Source organism: Phaethon lepturus, unplaced genomic scaffold (assembly GCF_000687285.1).
Source record: "Phaethon lepturus isolate BGI_N335 unplaced genomic scaffold, ASM68728v1 scaffold10784, whole genome shotgun sequence".
Taxonomy (NCBI): domain Eukaryota; kingdom Metazoa; phylum Chordata; class Aves; order Phaethontiformes; family Phaethontidae; genus Phaethon; species Phaethon lepturus.
The window spans coordinates 115,675-134,908 of record NW_010534009.1 but is presented as its reverse complement, the minus strand read 5'-3'; the positions used below and the strand labels follow the sequence as shown (position 1 = coordinate 134,908).

Here is a 19,234-nt window from a genome sequence, read left to right as displayed (position 1 = left end):
TGTAAAAATCACCTCCTGAGTGTTAAAGCTGTCTCATGATTTGGAAGGACTAGACTCAAACTTTCCTAACTCTTGTGGCTGGCAATTTCCAGCCCTGCTCTGCCGTGCTGAGTGGCACTTCCCTTGGGAGCTGGAAGAGGAGCAACTGGTTGGTAGAGGCACTATAGATGCAAAACCAAAACGAGCAAAGAAACTCCCCTCAGCAAAGGCTGGCCCTGCCTAAAAGCTGGAGTGGAATATTCCCAAACTTCACACCTGATTCATGAAATTTGGACCCTGCCAGAGCCCTGGACTGAGCAACATGGGGGTTGTGTTGATCTAGATCATAATTATCCCAGTGTCGCCTATTTAGATGAGCTCCTTTAGATAGGGTTTATGTTTTATTCTGTATGTATTGCACCTAGTACGATGGGGCTCCATCTCAGCTGAGTTGTCAGTGTTTCTGTCCTACAAATAATATGCATCTTTCCAGATATAGATATTGTTTTCTGCATTTGCATTCCCACAGTCTCCTCCTTCTCTAACAGAAGGAAGCAGGCCAGATTTGACAGTCATATTTATCTCTGTTACTCCCACACCTCAAGGGAGATCTGTTTATTAATGTGCCACTTCCCTTGATAAATTACTAAATAGAAAGAAAAGCCTTGTACTCATTTCTTACTGTTCCTTCCCATGATTTATGTCCATGGTGCTGGTTCAGCCATTGGTTGCCATTAATTTGCAGAGGGAAGAAGTCCTGATGTCCAACAGAAACCTGGGTTTTTGCAGTGCATCCAACGTGGGCACCCCTCCCTGCTGCACATAGGTACATAATTTTTTCCCTGTGTAAAACTCTGATGGAAGCTGTCAGATTTGCAATCTGGCCTGGGACTTCTCCAGCCCAAAAGCAGTAATATGCGTTGCGTTACTGTCTGCTCTAATTTAGATCTTGCAAGTACTGTGGGCTATCTGAAATGTTCGATAGCAGATCCAATAGGTTGGGCTGATGCTTTACACAAAAGCCCCTTAGGTCTTGTGGGCTTCCAGGGAAAGCTGTGACCTAAAATCTTGCTATGGATGAACAGTTCCTCTCTTCTCAATGACAGGCTGCCCAAGGTGCCCAGGAAGGAAAGTAGCTGGGAAACGGAAAAGGAGTTTAACCACACGAAGAAGCAATCACTAGTGCATTTAGGAAGAGAGAATCTTTTCAAAATTATTAGTCAAAAGCAGATTAACAGCACCAGGATCATTCTTAATAATAAAATTGGCCTGACCTAATCCCCTGATCCGAGGACACTGCGCGCGAATGTTAAATGATACCAGGCAGCAGCAAAGATTAGCGTTAGTATAGCTGTACACAAAGGCAAGGTGTGTCAGCAATACAGGCTGACTGACAGCCCCTTGGATAAGTAAGCAAAATCCTCTGTTGCCTGAGGTCTGGTGGTGTTTCAAGAGAAAAACCACATAAAACTTCTTCAGCAGTGACCGTGCCCAGAGAAGTAAATGAAGGCGGGATCCATTTTTTAGACACAGAGACAGAGAGGCTCAGGAGGATTTATCACCAGTATTCCCCCTCTCATCTCCCCTTCAAAAATGCTGACTTATCAAAATGAACAGGGTTAGTTTTAAGACTTTTGATGTTTGGAAAATATGTAAGGGGAAGAATTTCCAAACTGTCAGAGTACCCCTTCAGAACTCTTGAAAGAAAAAAAATCTGGTTTTTTTATGTTGTTGTTCTAAAAGATGTTTTGATGAGAAACATAAAGTTATCATAGGTTAAAAGGAATTTGAAGAAGTCATAAATTGAAATAAAATCAGGAAATTATTTTAAAATTAATTCTACTAATCTGTCAGAGTTTCAATTTTTAAAATTAATTTCTCTGTGCCTCTCTATCTCAGATGGAGACCTTTTTCACCTTCAGTTTCTTTCCCTTGAATACTTTTGAGAGATGAGAAAACTCTTTCTTACCCAGATCTAGAAAGAAGCGATGGGCTAAAGCCCACAAGCAAAACAACAAAAAAAAGACAACTCCATGAGGTACTCTGTATCATTGCCTCCTCTGGTGTTCAATAATATTTCCAGACAAGGACATTTACAGCATGCCCAGGTTGGGTGTTCTTCGGTGGTGAATCTTCCCGTACCAATTTGCTCTGCTACTTCTACCTCTCATCTTGAATAACACCTATGAAAGCCAGCAGTTGCTTTCCATTGACTGCCATGGACTTTGGAACATGGAGTAAATATGAATTTAAAAAGCTGACCTAGAGACACCCTTGTTTGAGCTATCTCATCTTTACTTTCAAACTAATTCTTTCCTGTTTGGACAACATGGCTTTATGGCTTCAAGTTGCGCCAGGGGAGGTTTAGATTGGATATTAGGAAAAATTTCTTCACCGAGAGGGTGGTCAGGCATTGGAACAGGCTGCCCAGGGAGGTGGTGGAGTCGCCATCTCTGGAAGTGTTCAAGAAACGTGTGGATATGGCGCTTCAGGACATGGTCTAGGGGACATGGTGGCGCTGGATTAATGGTTGGACTTGATGATCTTGAAGGTCCTTTCCAACCTAGTGTTTCTGTGATTTCTGTGATTCTGTGAACATGCTATGTTTATGTGCTCATTTTCTGGACATACTAACAACAGCTTGTTTTTTATCTATTCAGTGTATATTAAAAGAATCTGTCCTGAATGGAGGAAACTCGATTTGTTTTCGGTTTTGTTTTTGCAAAAGCTAAAGATACCTGCTTAGAATTTAAAACTTTTTTATATTTCAAGCACCAATAAAAATATCCTTTGGCCTGAAATAAAACACAGGAAATTTTAAGCCAAAAAACTGTCCCTGTCTTCCTACAATCTCAGAGCTTGGAGGAGATTAAAATGAAGATGTGAAGTGGTGAACAGAAGGGTGCAGGCTGAGCCCAAAGCTCTGCATATTGGTGATAGTGGGTGGCAGTCCATGAAGGTCAATAAAAAATTTCCCATCGGCCTTTGTCCCTTGCTGCCTCTTATTAGAGAAAGTCAATTCCAGATACATTTTATAGTGTTTTAACTGGAGCACACTGGCCCTTCCATACCATTTCATGTACAGACCCAGATACACTGGCTGTCATAGGCTCAGCTCTACACACAGGAGAATAAAAATAACCAACCTATTTTTTAAAATATTTTACAACTGCCTGGAATAACTTTTCAGTAGAAAAAGCTTGACTTTACAGCCACATTATCTTTGCAGTGTAAATATAAATGCCACAGCTCATAACGTGAAAGCCATTTCCCTCCTGGAGGGGTTTAAATACCCCATTTCTAAACTAGCAAGAACTCAAGACTGAATTTTTAAGTGACACTGGCCACACCTGCCAAATGTCCCAGCCCAGTCATGCAGCCAGCCTAGAGCTGGGAGGAAAGTCCAAATTTCTTGGTAAAAAGGTAAAAGTTTCCTTGGCAGTTTCCTACAGGGTCTACAAATTATTACATCCATGGGTTGCTCAGAAACTGGGTTTTTCTTCCCCAATTTAGATTTATCCACAACAGGCCGGTCTCTTATTTTTAAACATGTGTCAGTTTGTGGTCTGACTCCTGTGGCTGCTCCCAGTGCTGTTGTGCCAGATCAGGATCAGACCCCGCAGGGTTCATGTGGGAGGCAGGAGCAGAGGTTCCTGCTTCCAACCACTTGCCATGGCTGTGGTCCATCAGAGGGACTTTAGAAGAGACGGTTTTCCTGGAGGGAGATTTCAGACTTCCATATTGCATTAGAAGAGTGGCAGCAAAGCCATCCTGAAAGGAAACGCCAGGCACTCAGTGGGAGTTCCTTCGGGGCAAGGAAATCTCAGGCATCTCTTTACGGACAAACACATTGCCATGATTTTGACTGCAGAAGGACATCGGGGGAATCTGTTTCCAAACGGCCGAGCCCGTGAGGCACGTGGGCTGCAGCTGGCTCACCCCCCACTGCACTGACACACAGCTAGAGCCACCTTACCCTGCATCCCCTGTCCAAGCCCCTGGAAAAATACAGCGTTACCAAAGTGGTCCCTCTTCCTGGCTGCTCACCAAGAGAACTCCACCCAAAGCGTACAGAAATATCCCCCTCCTCCCGTCGCCAGATTAAATCCAAGGGCGGCATGAAAACGCAGGATGAACCCTTAATCAATAAGTAGCAGCAATAAACTACAAACACTCTTTGCATAACCAGTTCTTCATTCCCCTCTCCCCTTCTGCAGCAGCAGCACATGTCTGCCTTAGACTGCAGCAGATGCTGGACATTTGTTCTGGCACCAGACGTTGTCCCGGGACCCTTCTTTCTTCCCTCCCCAGGGCCCGATCAACTTTGCAGTTCAAGGAATACTAATGCTTCCCTCAAATCCTCGCTGAAAGACAAGGCTACATTCTTCTACTCCCAATCCACAAGGTAACTGTTTAGACGACCCAACTTGCATATGTAAATTGAATTCTTTAGAAACCAGAGTGCAGCGGGATTCCAGACAGAGTGCTTATGGGATGCTCTGGGACTTTTTCTCTCTTCTGCACATATTTTTCTGGGGAGGAAAACAGCATTGCTGGCTAGAAATGGGTGGGAAACCTTTTCACATTCTCTGAACCTTTTCTGAGATTTCAGCAAGTTTCCATTCTGTGCTGGGACAAAGAAAATAATAAAAAAAAATCTTTCAGAGTTTTTAAGGAAGCGACTACAGGGCGCGCCGTCTGCCCAGAGTAGCCAACAGCCGGCTTGTTTGGGAAGTCATCTACGATCCAGCATATCCAGACTGCAAACCCCGAGCCGCGGGTCCCTCAAGCCCCAGGAGAGGCACTTCTTTCCTAGGACACCGTGAGGCTGGGCTCTCTCCATCCATCCTGACGGAGCAGTCGCTTCGTATAAACCTGCTGAAGGAGAGTCCTGAGCTCACCTCTCAGACACACGCCTGCTGACTGCAGTAACCGCAGGGCTGCACTGCCAGCCCTGTTCCTTACCCTGATGGCTATTAAATCATTTACTTCAAGTAGAAAGGCTCCAACAGCACTGACTGAAAATGGCCAGTGAAGCTGAATCACTGTTTGACTTGGGGGAATAAAGTCCTGCTTGATGATTTGCCCACATCCCAGGCAGCTGCGCCAGCCACTGGCTGGTTGGCTCTCCTGGGCTGAACAAAGCCTTTTCCCAGTCAAACTGCTGGTCATGATCAAGACATTCATGACTGCCATGCACCAGGCAGCATGAAAGAGGGCAGGGATCCCCCCTCTTTCTCCACAACTGGATAAAACGCCATGACAGCACTTCAGGGTCATCCCTGCTGTTGGTAACTATAAGGTTGCGCAAACTCATCTATGCAGGCCTCCTGACCTGAGTGACTACCTCTATGCAGTGCCGCTTGGACCTAAGTTGAACTCAAGACCTTTTTCCCCCATTCCCTGACTCAGTATGGACAACCCATTCACACTTTTGACACTATGCAAATAGAAGCGATGGATTTAAAGACAATCTCTGCTTCCCACCCTGGCCATCAGAGTCCGTATTCTGAAGATCTGCATCTTGTTCCCAGAGCTGCCACTGCTCTGCTCACTGATCATTTGATCTCCTTTCTCTTTGGTGTCTCCAGTGATGAAATAGCTTTGCTTTGTACAGTACTTTGAGGTCTTCTGATGTACAGGGCTATAACAGTACAAACATCAAGTCAATCTGGATATGCTCCTCTTGAGAACAAATGGCACCTCCTGAAGGGCTGAGGGCAATCACAGGAGCCCTTGTGCTTAGGAAGAAAAAAAGTGTCAGATGCACTAAATATGCTCAGAAAGTTGTAGTCACCTCCATGTTCATCTATGCATGTGTTCATAAAACATACTCATTGACTGTCCCATCAGCAGTGTTGTGACATTGGAAAGCAGTTAACTTCTGATTTGAAAGTGTAAGCTTTCCAGAAAATTGATTTAAGGCTGGATTCAAACTCCACTCTTGGATTTAGAGTCCCTGTTTGAGTGACAGCATGAAAAAGGACATCTAACTGAAGGGTTATTTAGTCTCCACTGGCACAGGCTTGAAGACTCCAGCAGTCTGGTGCATAAAACCTAAATTTGGTCTACTTTTGTGATTTAGCTACTTCTAGCTGCACAGTGGAAACCCTGCTAAAGAGGTGCAGCTCTGGGGCACCCTAGCTCAGTCACCATTGAAACACTCAACAGACCTGACACGTGATCAGTACCAACAAGCTCCAGCCAACACTGATGCCATAGACCCTTGCTAGTCACCTAACGGGACAAAAAACCACTGACAAACATGGAGGCATTGAGAAATTCTCCTCGAAATGCAATTACAGCAACCAGGAGGGCCCAGGTACGTGGCTGTGGAAGAACTACCACACTCAGTGTCTAGGGCTCCTATGGACCTGCAGATGTTTGGAGGTGACGTGACACTGAATAGGTTAGTTTTAATACATGTTTATCTGCTTCTTTTTCTTTTGCAGGTGCCAGTGTTATCACAGATGTGTGATGGTGCTGCGTGTGGCTTGACAGGAGCTACCTGAATTTTCAGCAAACTAATTCTTGTAAAGTTCTCGTGTTCTGGGACTCTCTGGGAAGAAAAGGGCTCTCAATGAAAGATGCTGTGAGGTAGTGACTCATTGGGGTTTTATGCATGTTACTGATATTCTTGTCTCAGAAAAGCACCATAAGAGGATGCTTTATTAAATTATCTGTTCAACTATTTACTTAGTCCCCGCTGATTTAAATTTTTGAAATAACTTTCTAAAAAGAGAGGGAGGCTGGTTCCTCAGCCAGTGTTTCAGAGCCATCCATTTTAGCCTCTGCGTTGATAATGCACAATTCTCTCTCCTCTCTGGCTGATGGATAAACCCAAACACATGGACAAGAGACTGGCTGCTGCTCCTTTTCACATTTTTAAAAAGTAGCCTTCCAGTGTCTCCTGTAATATCTTCATGATGTTTGGAAGTTTTCATCTCACTTAGAGCATGTGAAGGCCCAGAAAGGGCTTTCTAGTTACTCATCAACAAAGTTTTAGCGAAAGATCAAAATAAGTGCTTGGAGAGCCCTGGCTTTCCAGTGAGCGATGATTATGAGCTTGACTTCACAAAACCGAGACCTTTGATACGTGATTTACTCTAGAGCCGTTTTCAGAAGGCAAGCAGGAAGAGAGTCTTCTGCCAAGGGGAGTATCTCAGATGACCTCAGATAAAGACTGATCTTCAGCAAACCAGAGGGTGGGTGTCTTGGTGCGCCAACGGTCAGCCTATGCTAGCTGAAAACAGTTGTGTTTGCTTCCCTTACTGGCTGTTTATCTGGCACTTCAGTGAGGCACCGCTGGTCAGAGATGGACTAATAAGGAGGCAAGGAGGAAGGAGTCTTGTTCATGAGCCCGAGGAGAATTGGCAGGGCTGGTTTACACCCATCTGCTATAACCACAGACATTAACTCTTTGGAGGGAAGACAGAGCAGTCTTACTGACCACTTGCTTTGTAGCAGAGAAGCTCAGAATATATTTTGGGTGCTAGAGACAGGATGGTACCAAGAACACGTGCTCTCCTTTTCAGACTAGGAACCAGGTTCCCAATCAATCTACGAATTGGCAGCAGAAAATGACTATTCAGGTAAAACTTCCGCAGCAGCTGCAGATGAGAAATTGTTTTTTTGTTAGAAATATCTATAAGCCCCTATCACTGAACAGCCAGAGCAGCTTTTATCATTCTAAACCAGTCACTTTATGAAGCAGCAAGACCGCAAAGTCTTTCATCTTAAAAGCTCAACAACAGAAACTTTGAAGCCGTAATGAAATGATGCAGATCTCCACTCCAAAAATCATAATGGTCCACAGGAAAATCTGAAGGCAGCCCAGGAAACAGAAACCAGTATCTGAAAGTCGAGCTGAGATTTCTCTTTCTTGCAGCAGAAATAATACCCAAACCACCCTCTGTAATATATGTGCAAACCCAGGCCTTACAAGACATGGCATGAAGTGAAAGGAAAGAAATTCCTAACGGCTCTGAAAATCACTTGGACCTCGGGTACGTTTCCACACGGATTTTACCCATCTCATCAGGGCAGTGATCAGGTCGCAGCGGTGACTCAACACCGCAGCGCCTAACGTGACCTTATTTCTTCTTCCTTTAGCCAGTAGCCATAGCTTTCTGGGCTTATAATGCCTGACACTAGCATAAATACCACATTCCTGTAATTTTCTCAGGAAAAAATCCTGAAATTTCTTCCGCAAAATACTAACATGTCCTCTCCACCGTGGCTGCCCATTAACATATTTTTTCTCCTTGGGGACCTGAGAGGTCTCAATCAAGATGAGGAGTCCATCATCCTGAGCACAGCTAGGATGGAAACAGTCAGCCTTTGCCCCAGACACCCACCAGGCTAAACCCAGGGGCAGACAGGGTGGGATGGGGAGCTGGAGCTGGAGCTCACCCCCCAGGGATGGTGTGGTCACCCGTGGCCAAGGCAGCAGGATGGCAGCAACACCCTGCCTGCTGGACCAACCCATCTCCTACCCGTGCAGAAGTCATGCCATCCTCCCACATAGACCACAATGTATGTATTTCAAATTATGTATATTTTATACATATATATGGAACAAGGCAACCTTTTCAGCCAAAAATTATAGTGCAGTTCTGGTGGGTTTCAGCAGGGCAGAGGGACCACATACAACAACCTCCACCTGGAGCACAGCCCCATCCATCTGTCCCAAAATTTCAGTCATGCTGGGGAGGACCCAGACCACTCGCTACTCACCGTCGACAGGGCTGAGGTAATCATGGAGGTGGGCCGTGCTGGCTGCTCCCCCACTCTGCATCAGAAGGTCCCCGTAGGGGTTCGGGTGGCCGGCCATTAGCGTCATTTGGTGGTAGTAGTCGGCGGGATTGGCTCCTGGTGGTGGTGGGGGCAGCCCGAAGAGACCTCGCTCCTTCAGGTGCTCATGAGCCACTGCCGGAGCCGTGGGCAAGGAGAAAAACATGGGGAGAAGGTTCCCACTGCAACGTTAGACCTCGGCGCTGACGTTGGTGGCCCTGTCTCCCCCCGCACCCCCCGCCAGCCTCAGCCGCACGACTCCGCGTAGGGCTTTCGTGACGTGCGCTTGGGCGTGCTTCTGCGGACAAAAGAAACTAAGCTGGGGCCTCTGCATTCCTCCATTTCCGCAAATTTATAAACAATCTCTCATTCCCCCTTCTAATAATCCTCCCGTTTGGACGCAGCCGGCACCCCGGGGAGGGGGGAGAGGGCCCAGCCCTCCGGCAGCAGTAACCCTGTCAGCATTAACATCCCTGCCTATTAGAAAGGAAAGACAAATGCAGCCCAGTTCCCGATAGCAGTGCGAGGAAATTAAAGCCAAGGTCTAATGCATAGAGCTAGGTTTAGTGTCTGGCAGCATAAAACCATTTTGGCTGCCAAAGCCAATTATGCTCACTTTCTCCCAGCTGTAATTTTTCAAACCTGCCTCCCCACCCACTTGCTCCATTAACTTATTAACCACTGCCTTAAAAAAAAAAAAAAAAAAAAAAGAAAAGAAAAGCAACCCAAAACACAATGCCTTTTCTTCATAGCAAAAAATGAAACTGGCTTTGGAAGGGGAGGATGGGGCAGAGCACACGCACGTCAGCCACCAGACCTCTCTGCGGCGGGCGCTGGGAGTTCAGAGGACGTTCTGAGGGAGGGAAGAAGGTGCATGCATCTCTCCGTCACCCTAGTGATACTTTTTTAGCCATAGAAGATGGTTTTATGCTGCCAGACACTAAGCCGGGTGCCTTGCCGCTCTCTGGCGCACTTTGCTTTGCGGTGGAGAAGGGCCGCTTGCCCCCGCAGCAGCCGGGGAGCCGAGAGATGTTGGGGTTTGCCGGGTGTGCGGAGTCTGGGACCCCGGGACCCCAAACCCCAGCTGCTCCCTGGGCACTGAGCCAGCTGCCTGCAATGGTGTAAATGAAGCACTTCTGATGAAGTAAGTCACAACTTGCACCTCCCCAAGTGAAAACAAAGTTGTGCATTTTCCCCTTTCTTTGCTTGGCCATTTTTGACCCCAGCAAACTGACACAGGGTCTGCTTGGAGAGCATCCCCACCTCCGCGTGCACCCGGCGCCAGCTCCCCACACGCCCTCGCCTTCTCCCGAGAGCTGCTGCGGGGCAGCTCAGGAGTAAGGAGGAAGAAAGTACGGCCCCTCTCCTTCACCCGGATGCCATCCTGCCCCGAGACACAAAACCAACAGAGAATAACACAGCCGGCATTGCCTCATCTCGGCAACATCAGTCCCGGCCAGGCCAGGCAGCCAGAGCGACTGTGACCCTTCTCTGGGGGAAGCAGGGCTCCTGGTAGACACATAAGAGCGGAGAAGCTCGTAAGAGAGCCGAGAGCGCTGCAGAAAGGAACATACTTTAAGCAAAATATTTATAATATGATCCAGCGGTAATAGCTATTCTCACGCTCTGCTTTCTCAGTGCAATGATGCAAAACAAATGTGTAGTTTACGGCGGGGAGGGGGGAGGCAGCTCTCCCACTTCAGAGAGCAGCTGCAGAGCCTTTGCAGCTGTGAATCCCAGGGTTTTAGGGAATTTTGGTGCTGGTGAGCTACAAAATCGCTGCAGTGCCAGTAGCACAGCGTCTTACCGTCGGCAGGGCTGAGGCCCCTGGCAGCAGAGATGACGGAGAGTGTGGGGCTGCTGTGGACGGAGCGGAGGTAGTGCTCCATGTGGGGTGCCACGTAGGGGTGCGGTGGGCTGAAGGGCGACTCACCGGGCCCGGCAGAGTGCGGAGACAGGCGGATGAGGGAGATGTCGGAGATGACAGGGCTGCCGCTCAGGGGAGGAGGCCTGGGAAGGAAACAGAGACACGCTGTCACTCACAGCCTCTCCGGAGCGGGCATTTGGCACCACCTGCACAGGCCAGCTGCACGGAGCACACCCCGTGCCGGACATTTCACCCCGTCTCCTTGCATGGGAGGCTGGCTAGATGAAGAGGTTCGAGGCGAACGCAGGGTTCGCAAGCTCCCCGCTGACCCTGGGTATCCAGATGTTTAGTGCTATCACATGCAGACAAAGTCCTGGAGAGGGCTGCCTGTGAAAGGACGCAAAAGGTGCGAGGGGCACTTACACAGTCTGGAGGTGACGTGCTTCGCTTGGCCCGGCGTGCGCGGCTCGGCCAGCGCCAGAGGAGCAGCCCTCCCTGCCCGCGTCCATCACGGCTTGCACAAACCTCCTTGACAGGCCGGCAGCACGGTTCAGAGGGCAAAAGTTCAGGAGAGGTTTTATGGCATGCTTTCTGGGGGCCACCTCTGTTAAATCCCTCAGATCTTCCTCAGGCCAAATGTTACCTGAGAAAGAAGTCAGTAAATGCTGAGGGATTCAGCAGGTAACCAAAAAAAGAGTCACAGGCGCGTTTCGGCACTAGAGCAGTTTCCTATGGGTGAGCAAAGATGGAATAGAAAGTGCGTGGACATCTCCCAGCCACATCTCCTACTGTAACCTCCAGTCTCTTAGATGAACCAGAGAGGGTGCAAGGAGGGGAGAAAAAGTTACACACCCTGACCTGAAAATTTGAGCTAGACACAAAAAGAGGCAGAGCTGTCATTAGGCAAAATGAAAGAGCAAAATCTGCTTTGCATTAGCTCTCTCTGTACTCACAGACTGCTGTAAGCAGAGCTGCTGTGGAGATGCAGGTCAGGGCAGGGACGGCATTTGTCCCTGGGTGGGTGCTTTGGCAAAGATGGGGGAGGTGGATGTGCACCCCATGGAGCTGCGCCCCAGGCACAGGAGACCATGGGGATTTGGGGTTTCAGAGGTCAGGGATCTGGGACGTGGGCTGAGTGTTACAAAGGTTCTTTCCTAAGAATATCCAAATATGCCATTAGCAAGTGCATGTAGGATCCATCTCTCCATGCACAGGCAACCACAAACACAAGGGTCTGAGCTGTTTAGACATACCACCTGCACCTCAGGATCTTGGTCCCACCCTGCCTTATCAACAGTTCAGGTGCATTTTAATTTATTTGTAATACTTGCATATCAACAAAACCACACAGAAATGTAATATAAACTTTGCAGTCTTATTCAGCAGTTTACGAGCATGTTTGTCTTTGTTTGATCTTCCACGTGTTTCTCTGTCTTTCTGATAAATTAGTAAACCTTGTGGCTTTTTGAACACTTTCTGCTGATGGGTAGTAAATTAAATGCCTTTAAAAATATTTATAGATCAAAGTACTTTCCTGTAGCAATACTCTCCGTGGCTCACTGGTGTGAAATACAAGGCAGTGAAAACCTATCAGATATAAAGGATTTGCAGAGATGCCCTGCCACTGACACACACACACACTCTTCGGACTGAGACCAGGATTCCACTAGAGGAACACCCACCAGCATCGAGACTGTTTTCTTTTATGGAACTGAAAGACAAACTTATGATGGCATGGCTATTTCAGACCTCATAATCTCCCCACCTGCACTGATATGGCATTTTGTTACCAAAATTATGGGGTGACCAAAGTCCCTCTCCGAGTCACTCCAGTGCCTCTCGCCATGATGTCAGCCACGGCAGCGGCAAGCTTGGGAAAGCTGCAGCCGAGGCCGCCGGGGCTGGTTTCTGTCGAGGCTGCTAATAAAGGCGGCCGAGCACGGAGCCGACCAATTTATTTCTACCGGGGAGGAGGGAGAAGTGAATCAAAGTCTCTGTTCCAGATTTAGTTTCAATTCATTTCTAATAATCTCCACCGCCTCATCTGGAAAAAATGAAACAGGATTAAAAAAAATGATGTCATTAAGAAAACATCTGACTAATTTTTCTTCTGACGAAGACTTAATATAAGTGAGTGGGGATGTAAATTAAAAGCAGCCCCAATCTTCCCTGGGCCACAGAGCCTGCCTTAATACATAAGCCATGAAAGAAGTTTTCTTACATATACAATAAGTTCCCTCTTTCATCAGTACTCACAGCTTCTCCCAAAAGGGTTGTGAACTTCTTTGATGCAGGCTTCAAACTATGTATTACCAGGTTTATGAGCCTTTGGAGCCTCCGCTGATCAAACTGTGAGGCCGACATCTAAAATGTGTATAACAATATGAAGGGTTTGCTGTTCATTTTCTCTGTGCTAAATTGGGCAGAAATGCTGGAGTCCCTCAGAACAGGAAAACTCCACCCTGGCCAAAAAGGTAACACTGGGAAAAAGATCAAGAATTTACCCAAAATGCATGCAGCTGGACACCCGGGCAGTGTTTCAACATGAGGCTGACCATGTGTGTAAAGACTGGGCTGGAGAGCAGGCTTTTCCTTTCGGCTCTGCTTAAAGCCTCTCCCTGACGCATCTCTCCACCTGTGGACTAGGACAGACATACTGCCAGCCAGGTCTGGCTCCTGTAAGCCCTCCTGGGCAGGGATCACGTCTCTCCGTTGCACACCTACGATTCTAGCAAAGCAACCATCCCACGGTGCAGTATGTCCCAAAATGTTGTGGCTTCCAGTAGCTGCCTACCAGCAATGGCTCACTCGGCCTGAGGGATCTTCTGCTCCTAAGTCCCCAAAAGTTTGATTTTTTCCCCCTTTTTTCCAGCTGTGCCACTGGCGTTATTTCTTATCTAATTCTCAAGCCCCAGGCTGTGCCATCGCATTGGCACTCTGCAAATACACAGCGAGAGGCAGCCGTAGCCTCACAGGTCTGCTCCTAGACTGGCAAAGGGGCAACAACCAGCTGCCGTTTTTTAGAGGCAATGGCTTAAATGGGGGAGACATGAAGTGATGCTGGAGGAAGGCAGTTCTGCTCCGGCACCTGGCTCCCCCCCAGGCAAGCGGGGCTCCCCATCCCCATGCCCCAAACCCCACAGCGGGACAATCTCCAGCTTGGTGCAGTGAACCAGCTCCTGCAATGGTGCCACGGTGCCAGAGCTGGGTTTCTTCATGTGTCAGCAGAGCTCCCTGCCCAGACCCCCGCGGTCCGTACATCACTCCCGGCTCCCTCCCTGGATGGCATGAGGAAAATACCCCAGTGCCTGGGGGAGAGCTCCTGGCTCTGCTGAAGCCAATGCTGTAACAATCTCACTGTCTTCAGCGGGACGAGGGATTTCACCTGACCACATATATTTCTGGTGAAACTGGGATTCTGATTTTCAAATAAGCTAAGGGAATTGGGTGTCCAAACGCCATTAAATTTAATGGGAGCCAGGGGCCTGTTTTCCCCGTGGCTCCGATGAGAAGCCCAGGCTCTATAATTAATGTTCAGGACTTGTAGAGCAATTTGCATCTCTGACGAAGCACACGAGCCCAGATTCATTTCCTCCCCCACCCAAGAGAGGCTCCTCCTTCCCCACTCGCTAAAAGAGGGAGATACTGGGGTGGGGGAGAGACTACTTGACCCCATTTAAGGGCTGCGGGACCTCATGGCGATGTTGGGGGCATGCACGCTGCTGAAGGTTTTTAGAGCAGGTCTTTACCAGTGCAGTGGATAACCATCCTCAGAGTGCAGAAATCCACGCCCTATTTACCTGGCTCCAGCCACCTGCAGAGCAGGACCATGGGGCAGCGGGTGCACGCAGCAGCAGAGAAGCACAATCAGCACAAGGAAAGCAAACAGCATCCGAGATGTGACACACACTGCTGGTGCGACACTAGGAGATTTTCAGTGTTTTCCCAGGGGCTGGTCACTCCTTGACTGTCCTCCACTAAGGAAAAGAGATCGGCTTAACTTTCCTGCTGCCTGGGTTTTGCTGAAAGGAGCACCAGCTTGTCTGAAGTTCCACAGTCTCATCGCAAATTCTGGGGGAAGAAGCTGGTAGGTTTTTTTTGGAAAACAAGGCAAAAAAATTCAGCTCGTGGTTTTCAGTGAGGTGGACTGGACACCAGTGTGTCCCTGCGTGTGCCTCGGAGCCTGGCAGGCACTTGCTCCTGACGCCGCTGCTCACGGGAGGTGTGTGTGCTGCACTCGACGGATCGCAGCTGGACACAGCGCTGAGAAAGGATCCTCGTGGTCCCACGGCAGAGGAGCAGCATCATCTCTGAGGAACTGGGCTGGGCTTTTGGGAAGGGAAACCCCTCAGGGACTGGCAAAACCAGTGCTGGCTGCTATGAAAAGGGCCTTGGGGTGACTTTTTCTCATCCCGCTCTCCCCCTGTGGTCATGCACCAGCAGTCCCCAAGTCTTGCATGGTGGAGATGCGGCACCATCTCCCTGCTGCGGCATGCAGGTCTGGAGCCTCTGCAAGGGGCACCCAGCAATGAATGCGACAGTTAAAGAAGTTGCACATTTCTGAAATAATCTCCACCAGTTAAATAAAACCCAGAAAAATGGGGACAATTAACCAGCACTAATGTCTCATGACTAGTCTAAATTGATGCTTACTGCCAAATACATTCATACAGTGCAAAACAAAAGGCTGAATACTTTTCCATATGCTTAATGGAATATGGACACTTGCAGGCAATTGTTTTGCTGTATAATTAAAAAAATGCATAGCTGCTACACAGAGATGGAAGCTAGGAACAGAGCTGCTCACGGGGAGGGGTATCAGCCTGGTAGAGTTTTGCTATAAGAAAAAAGATTTTAAAACCAACATTCCCCTCTAAATCCCACAGAAAAATCCTTGCTTTTGTTTTATTTGAAATAAAACTTCCTGGCCTTGTTTTTGCAAGTCCTGTGTACCCAGAACACCACCCAAAGTCTGCACGAGATGGAGGAGAGCCATAAGGATGCCCAAAAAAGGGACTGTGCTCGTGGCAGACACTCTACATGTGGGATGCCAAAGCTATACCCAGCAGGAAACCCAAAATGCCCCAGGATTCATGCTAAATGATTCAATCTAAACAGCTCTCGCCAGACCCTCAACTTCACCTCTGTTTATTTCTGATTTAAAGTCCCTTACAACAGGAAGGGCGAGAGGTCACGACACTTGTGCAGTACCCTCAGAATTAAACCCCACGAGGTCCCTCAAAACAAGGTACCTTTCAGAGGTCAAACCTGGGCCACAACTATCGAATTCACATGGTATTTGATCATTCACAAAGATTTCCCTCCCTCCCATTTTTTCGGCTCCGAGAGCGGAGGGTGCAGCAGGAGGAGCAGCACGGAGCCACCTCGCAGCTGCCTCTCCTCCCCAGCCCCTGCCAGGGAGCGCAGGGCAGCCTGGTGATGAGTGACAGGGAAACACTCGCACTTCCCGGCTCTCTCGGCACTGCAACGAGTTGTTAATTATCCAGTAAAGTGACCTCATGCTCAGATATAGGGCTATCAACTCGAAGATACCAGTTCACGTGTCCCTCTAGGAAGAGATCAGGGTGGGGACCCAGGAGACATCGTCGCTAACGCCCAGCCATTCCCTGCCGGGATGCTCGGCACAATTAATTTTATTTATTTTTCCTGTGTTTTCTCACCTATAAAATGGGGTTAATAATAGCTTCTCTCTTTTTCCATACCCACAAAAATGCAGCCTGGTGAAAATCAGAGCTATCTTTGCTAGTTCAGGAATTAATGTAGAATTAATGTACTCACTCAGGAGAAGCTGTGAAGCTGGACAAAAATTGCTAAAGCTTTCTGCACAAATTTAATGGGCGTGCTTCAAGCAGTTCCCGTTTTCTCCTTTTCCCTCAAAAATGGCTTTGAGGCATGGAAAGCATGCAAAATAAAAAAATGATATTTTAACAGCAAGGGCAAGTTCCCATTAGATGGGTTTATGAAGGGAAGTGGTAAAGTCAGCGCTGCTGCAAGACTTTATGGCAAAACTAGATGTTTTTCTAAAAGATGGGCTATAAGTGTACTGCAAGGTGTGGAGTTTTAATAGCAGGAAAGAGTAATTTCTCCCACTGTAGAAATTAAAGGGGGGAATCCTATGGCCAGTGTCACAGATGTCAGATCAGAAAACTGCAGTAATTCCTTTGTGCTTTCCTTAACAGATGCAAATCTCTGAATATAAAATCCTTTATCTGTGGATTTGTGGTTCGGGCACTGCTTTGAGAAGGATTTAGGTAGACATTATGAAAAATCCCACCATGTATCCATCAGCAATGGTAGTTGTCTAAATACCTTTAAAAATCATGCCTTAAAGTCTAATCTTGTACCACTGAAGTCAAAGGAACCTCTGCCACTGAGGGAACAGCCTCCAATTGCTTAATTCCTCTGTTTCCCACCTGCACCATGGAAACAGTGTCATAATCCAAGGTGGGTGCCATTTCTTAACACAATTTTTTTTTCCATCCTTCAGAAAAACATATTCAAGACTTAATGCAACTTCTAGTGTATGAGGTCAACTTAATATACTTGCCCCAGGTAAGAAAAAAGATTTTTTTTGTTTCTAAATTAAAAAAAAAGCTAAATATCTTTCATTTTTCCTTTAAAAAGATATTCAATTTTCAAACATACCTGACTTTAATCCTAAGTTTAAAATATCTAAAACCAAGAACAAATGGAACAAAAGATTTAACTTCACTTGATATGAATATTATTATTTTTTATCAATGAAATCAAAAGTCTTTTGGTTTAGAGCTTGACATTTTTTTTTTCCATCTGAAGTCCACCAGAAGTTAACAGTGTTCTTAAGCTCACACGTTGTTGGCAGCATCATTTGGAGGGAGCCAATTTGTGAACCTAAGTACAGGAATAGGTCCTCAAATTAGAAAGTCTCCTAACTACATATGATTTCTTATTGCATTTATGTCACATTTATCACAATGCAGGTCTAGTTTTGGCTGACACTTGTAGGCACAACTGCAACACAATAACAACAACAATATCAATATTTGCTTTTAAAATGGAAGAAAAATGCAAATTTTTAATAAGTAAGGTTGCCCTCCATTATACAACACACAAAGAAGCAAGACATCAAAGGTAGAAATTAGAGTTGATATGGGACCTTCAAACCCAAATCAAATTAGTGTCTTGAGGAGAGATCTTTGATTCAAGCTTAATAGTGGTGATTTTTTCTTGGGTTGTTTTATACTTAATCAGCCACACAGCCCACTGTGCAGACATATGTTCCCAAAGCACATCAAAGCAAGTAAACATTCTGTTTCAGATCCTAATATCCTTTTTTATCCAATTATCTTACTTACATGATCTTTTAATTTAAGTTCTGAGAGTCCACCTTTTCACACAAGCTTTCCTTTAGCAACGGAGGTAGAAGGATGACCAGCTCAGTTCTTGTGAGATACCCACCAAAAAAACCCCACAATGAATAAATCAAAGCGCAGCAGATGAGTCTCTAAGATAGTTTCTTGAGAGATTAATGATGAAAGCCTTCAGAGAAGCAGCACATTTTAAGAAGGGGAACTTCAAGGAAGGTAGCTGAGGGGGAAAGAGAGAAGGAGAGTAAGAGAAAAGGCATGAAAGAAAGCATGGATAAAAGTGCAAGAGCCAATGAAAGTAGTTCAGTGACAGACCAAAGGAACAATGCAAACCGGGAGGCATGTGAACTTCAGGTTGAAACCACCAGGCACAAGAACTTGATTCCAATAGTCACAAAATTTGAGAGCTGAGGTGTCAAAACACCACGGCTCAGGGCGGGGAGGGGATGAGGGCTGGGCAGCGGTGTTGCAGATGTCTGGGGGAGCAAGCAAGGTGGGAAGCAGTGGGGAATGAGATGGGAAAGGTGTAGACATGGACCAGATCTTGATGGCAGAAGTGAGTAGGAAGCTGAGGGAGATAGGAGAGGATTCTGTGCTAGTGAGGGCATGTGGGAAATGGGTGTTGGAAAGATGTGTTGGATGCGACAGCCATTTCTCCGCATCTGATTGATTTCCCTGGGGACACATGTTGAGGTTATTAGCACTTTCGAGCGAATACTTTGCTTGTAGCTGTGAAGACACTGGGCTTGGGAAAACAAATGGGAAGTGTATGTGTGTGGGGAGGAAATCTAAATTTTTGACCCCTGCCTAATGTCTTCTTGCCATGTTACATCTGGTTGGGGGCTTTTCTCCCTTAAAAGAAAATAACGTTCAAGTGCTACAGAGGGGTTTAACATTTAAAAGGCTATTCCTATAGTACTTCTGAAAAGTCCCTTTCGATGTTATGCCAGCACTAACCCGTTGTGGAGAGTGCAAGTCAGTGGCAGCAACACCACCAGAGTGGGGCCCATGGAAGAGTCAGGCAAACCATAGAAAATGCTTATTCGTTCATTACACTTTAAATCTGCCTTGGCTCTATACCCGTCATATCCCAGAAAAGCAAAAAAGGACTATTCCTCTTCATCATGACTGTAATACAATCAACTGGCTGCAGCATTACTCTAACCAATGTTAACTAACACAGTCTATGTTTGACATCTATAATTTCATGTTAACAAATTAGGTAGAC

General features: G+C 46.8%; 1 protein-coding gene across 2 annotated transcripts in view; it reads right to left on the bottom strand.

Moving 5' to 3' along the window:
• The window catches only part of GLI2 (GLI family zinc finger 2), a 144,063-nt gene that overhangs the window by 29,136 nt on the left and 95,693 nt on the right, over window positions 1-19,234 (bottom strand). For both annotated transcript variants that reach the window (XM_010285387.1, XM_010285386.1), the window contains exons 3-4: window positions 10,580-10,782; window positions 8,716-8,907 (exon numbers count right to left, since the gene is read on the bottom strand). In XM_010285387.1, coding sequence (XP_010283689.1) covers window positions 8,716-8,907; window positions 10,580-10,782 — 395 coding nt within the window. The remainder of the gene's footprint in view (window positions 1-8,715; window positions 8,908-10,579; window positions 10,783-19,234) is intronic.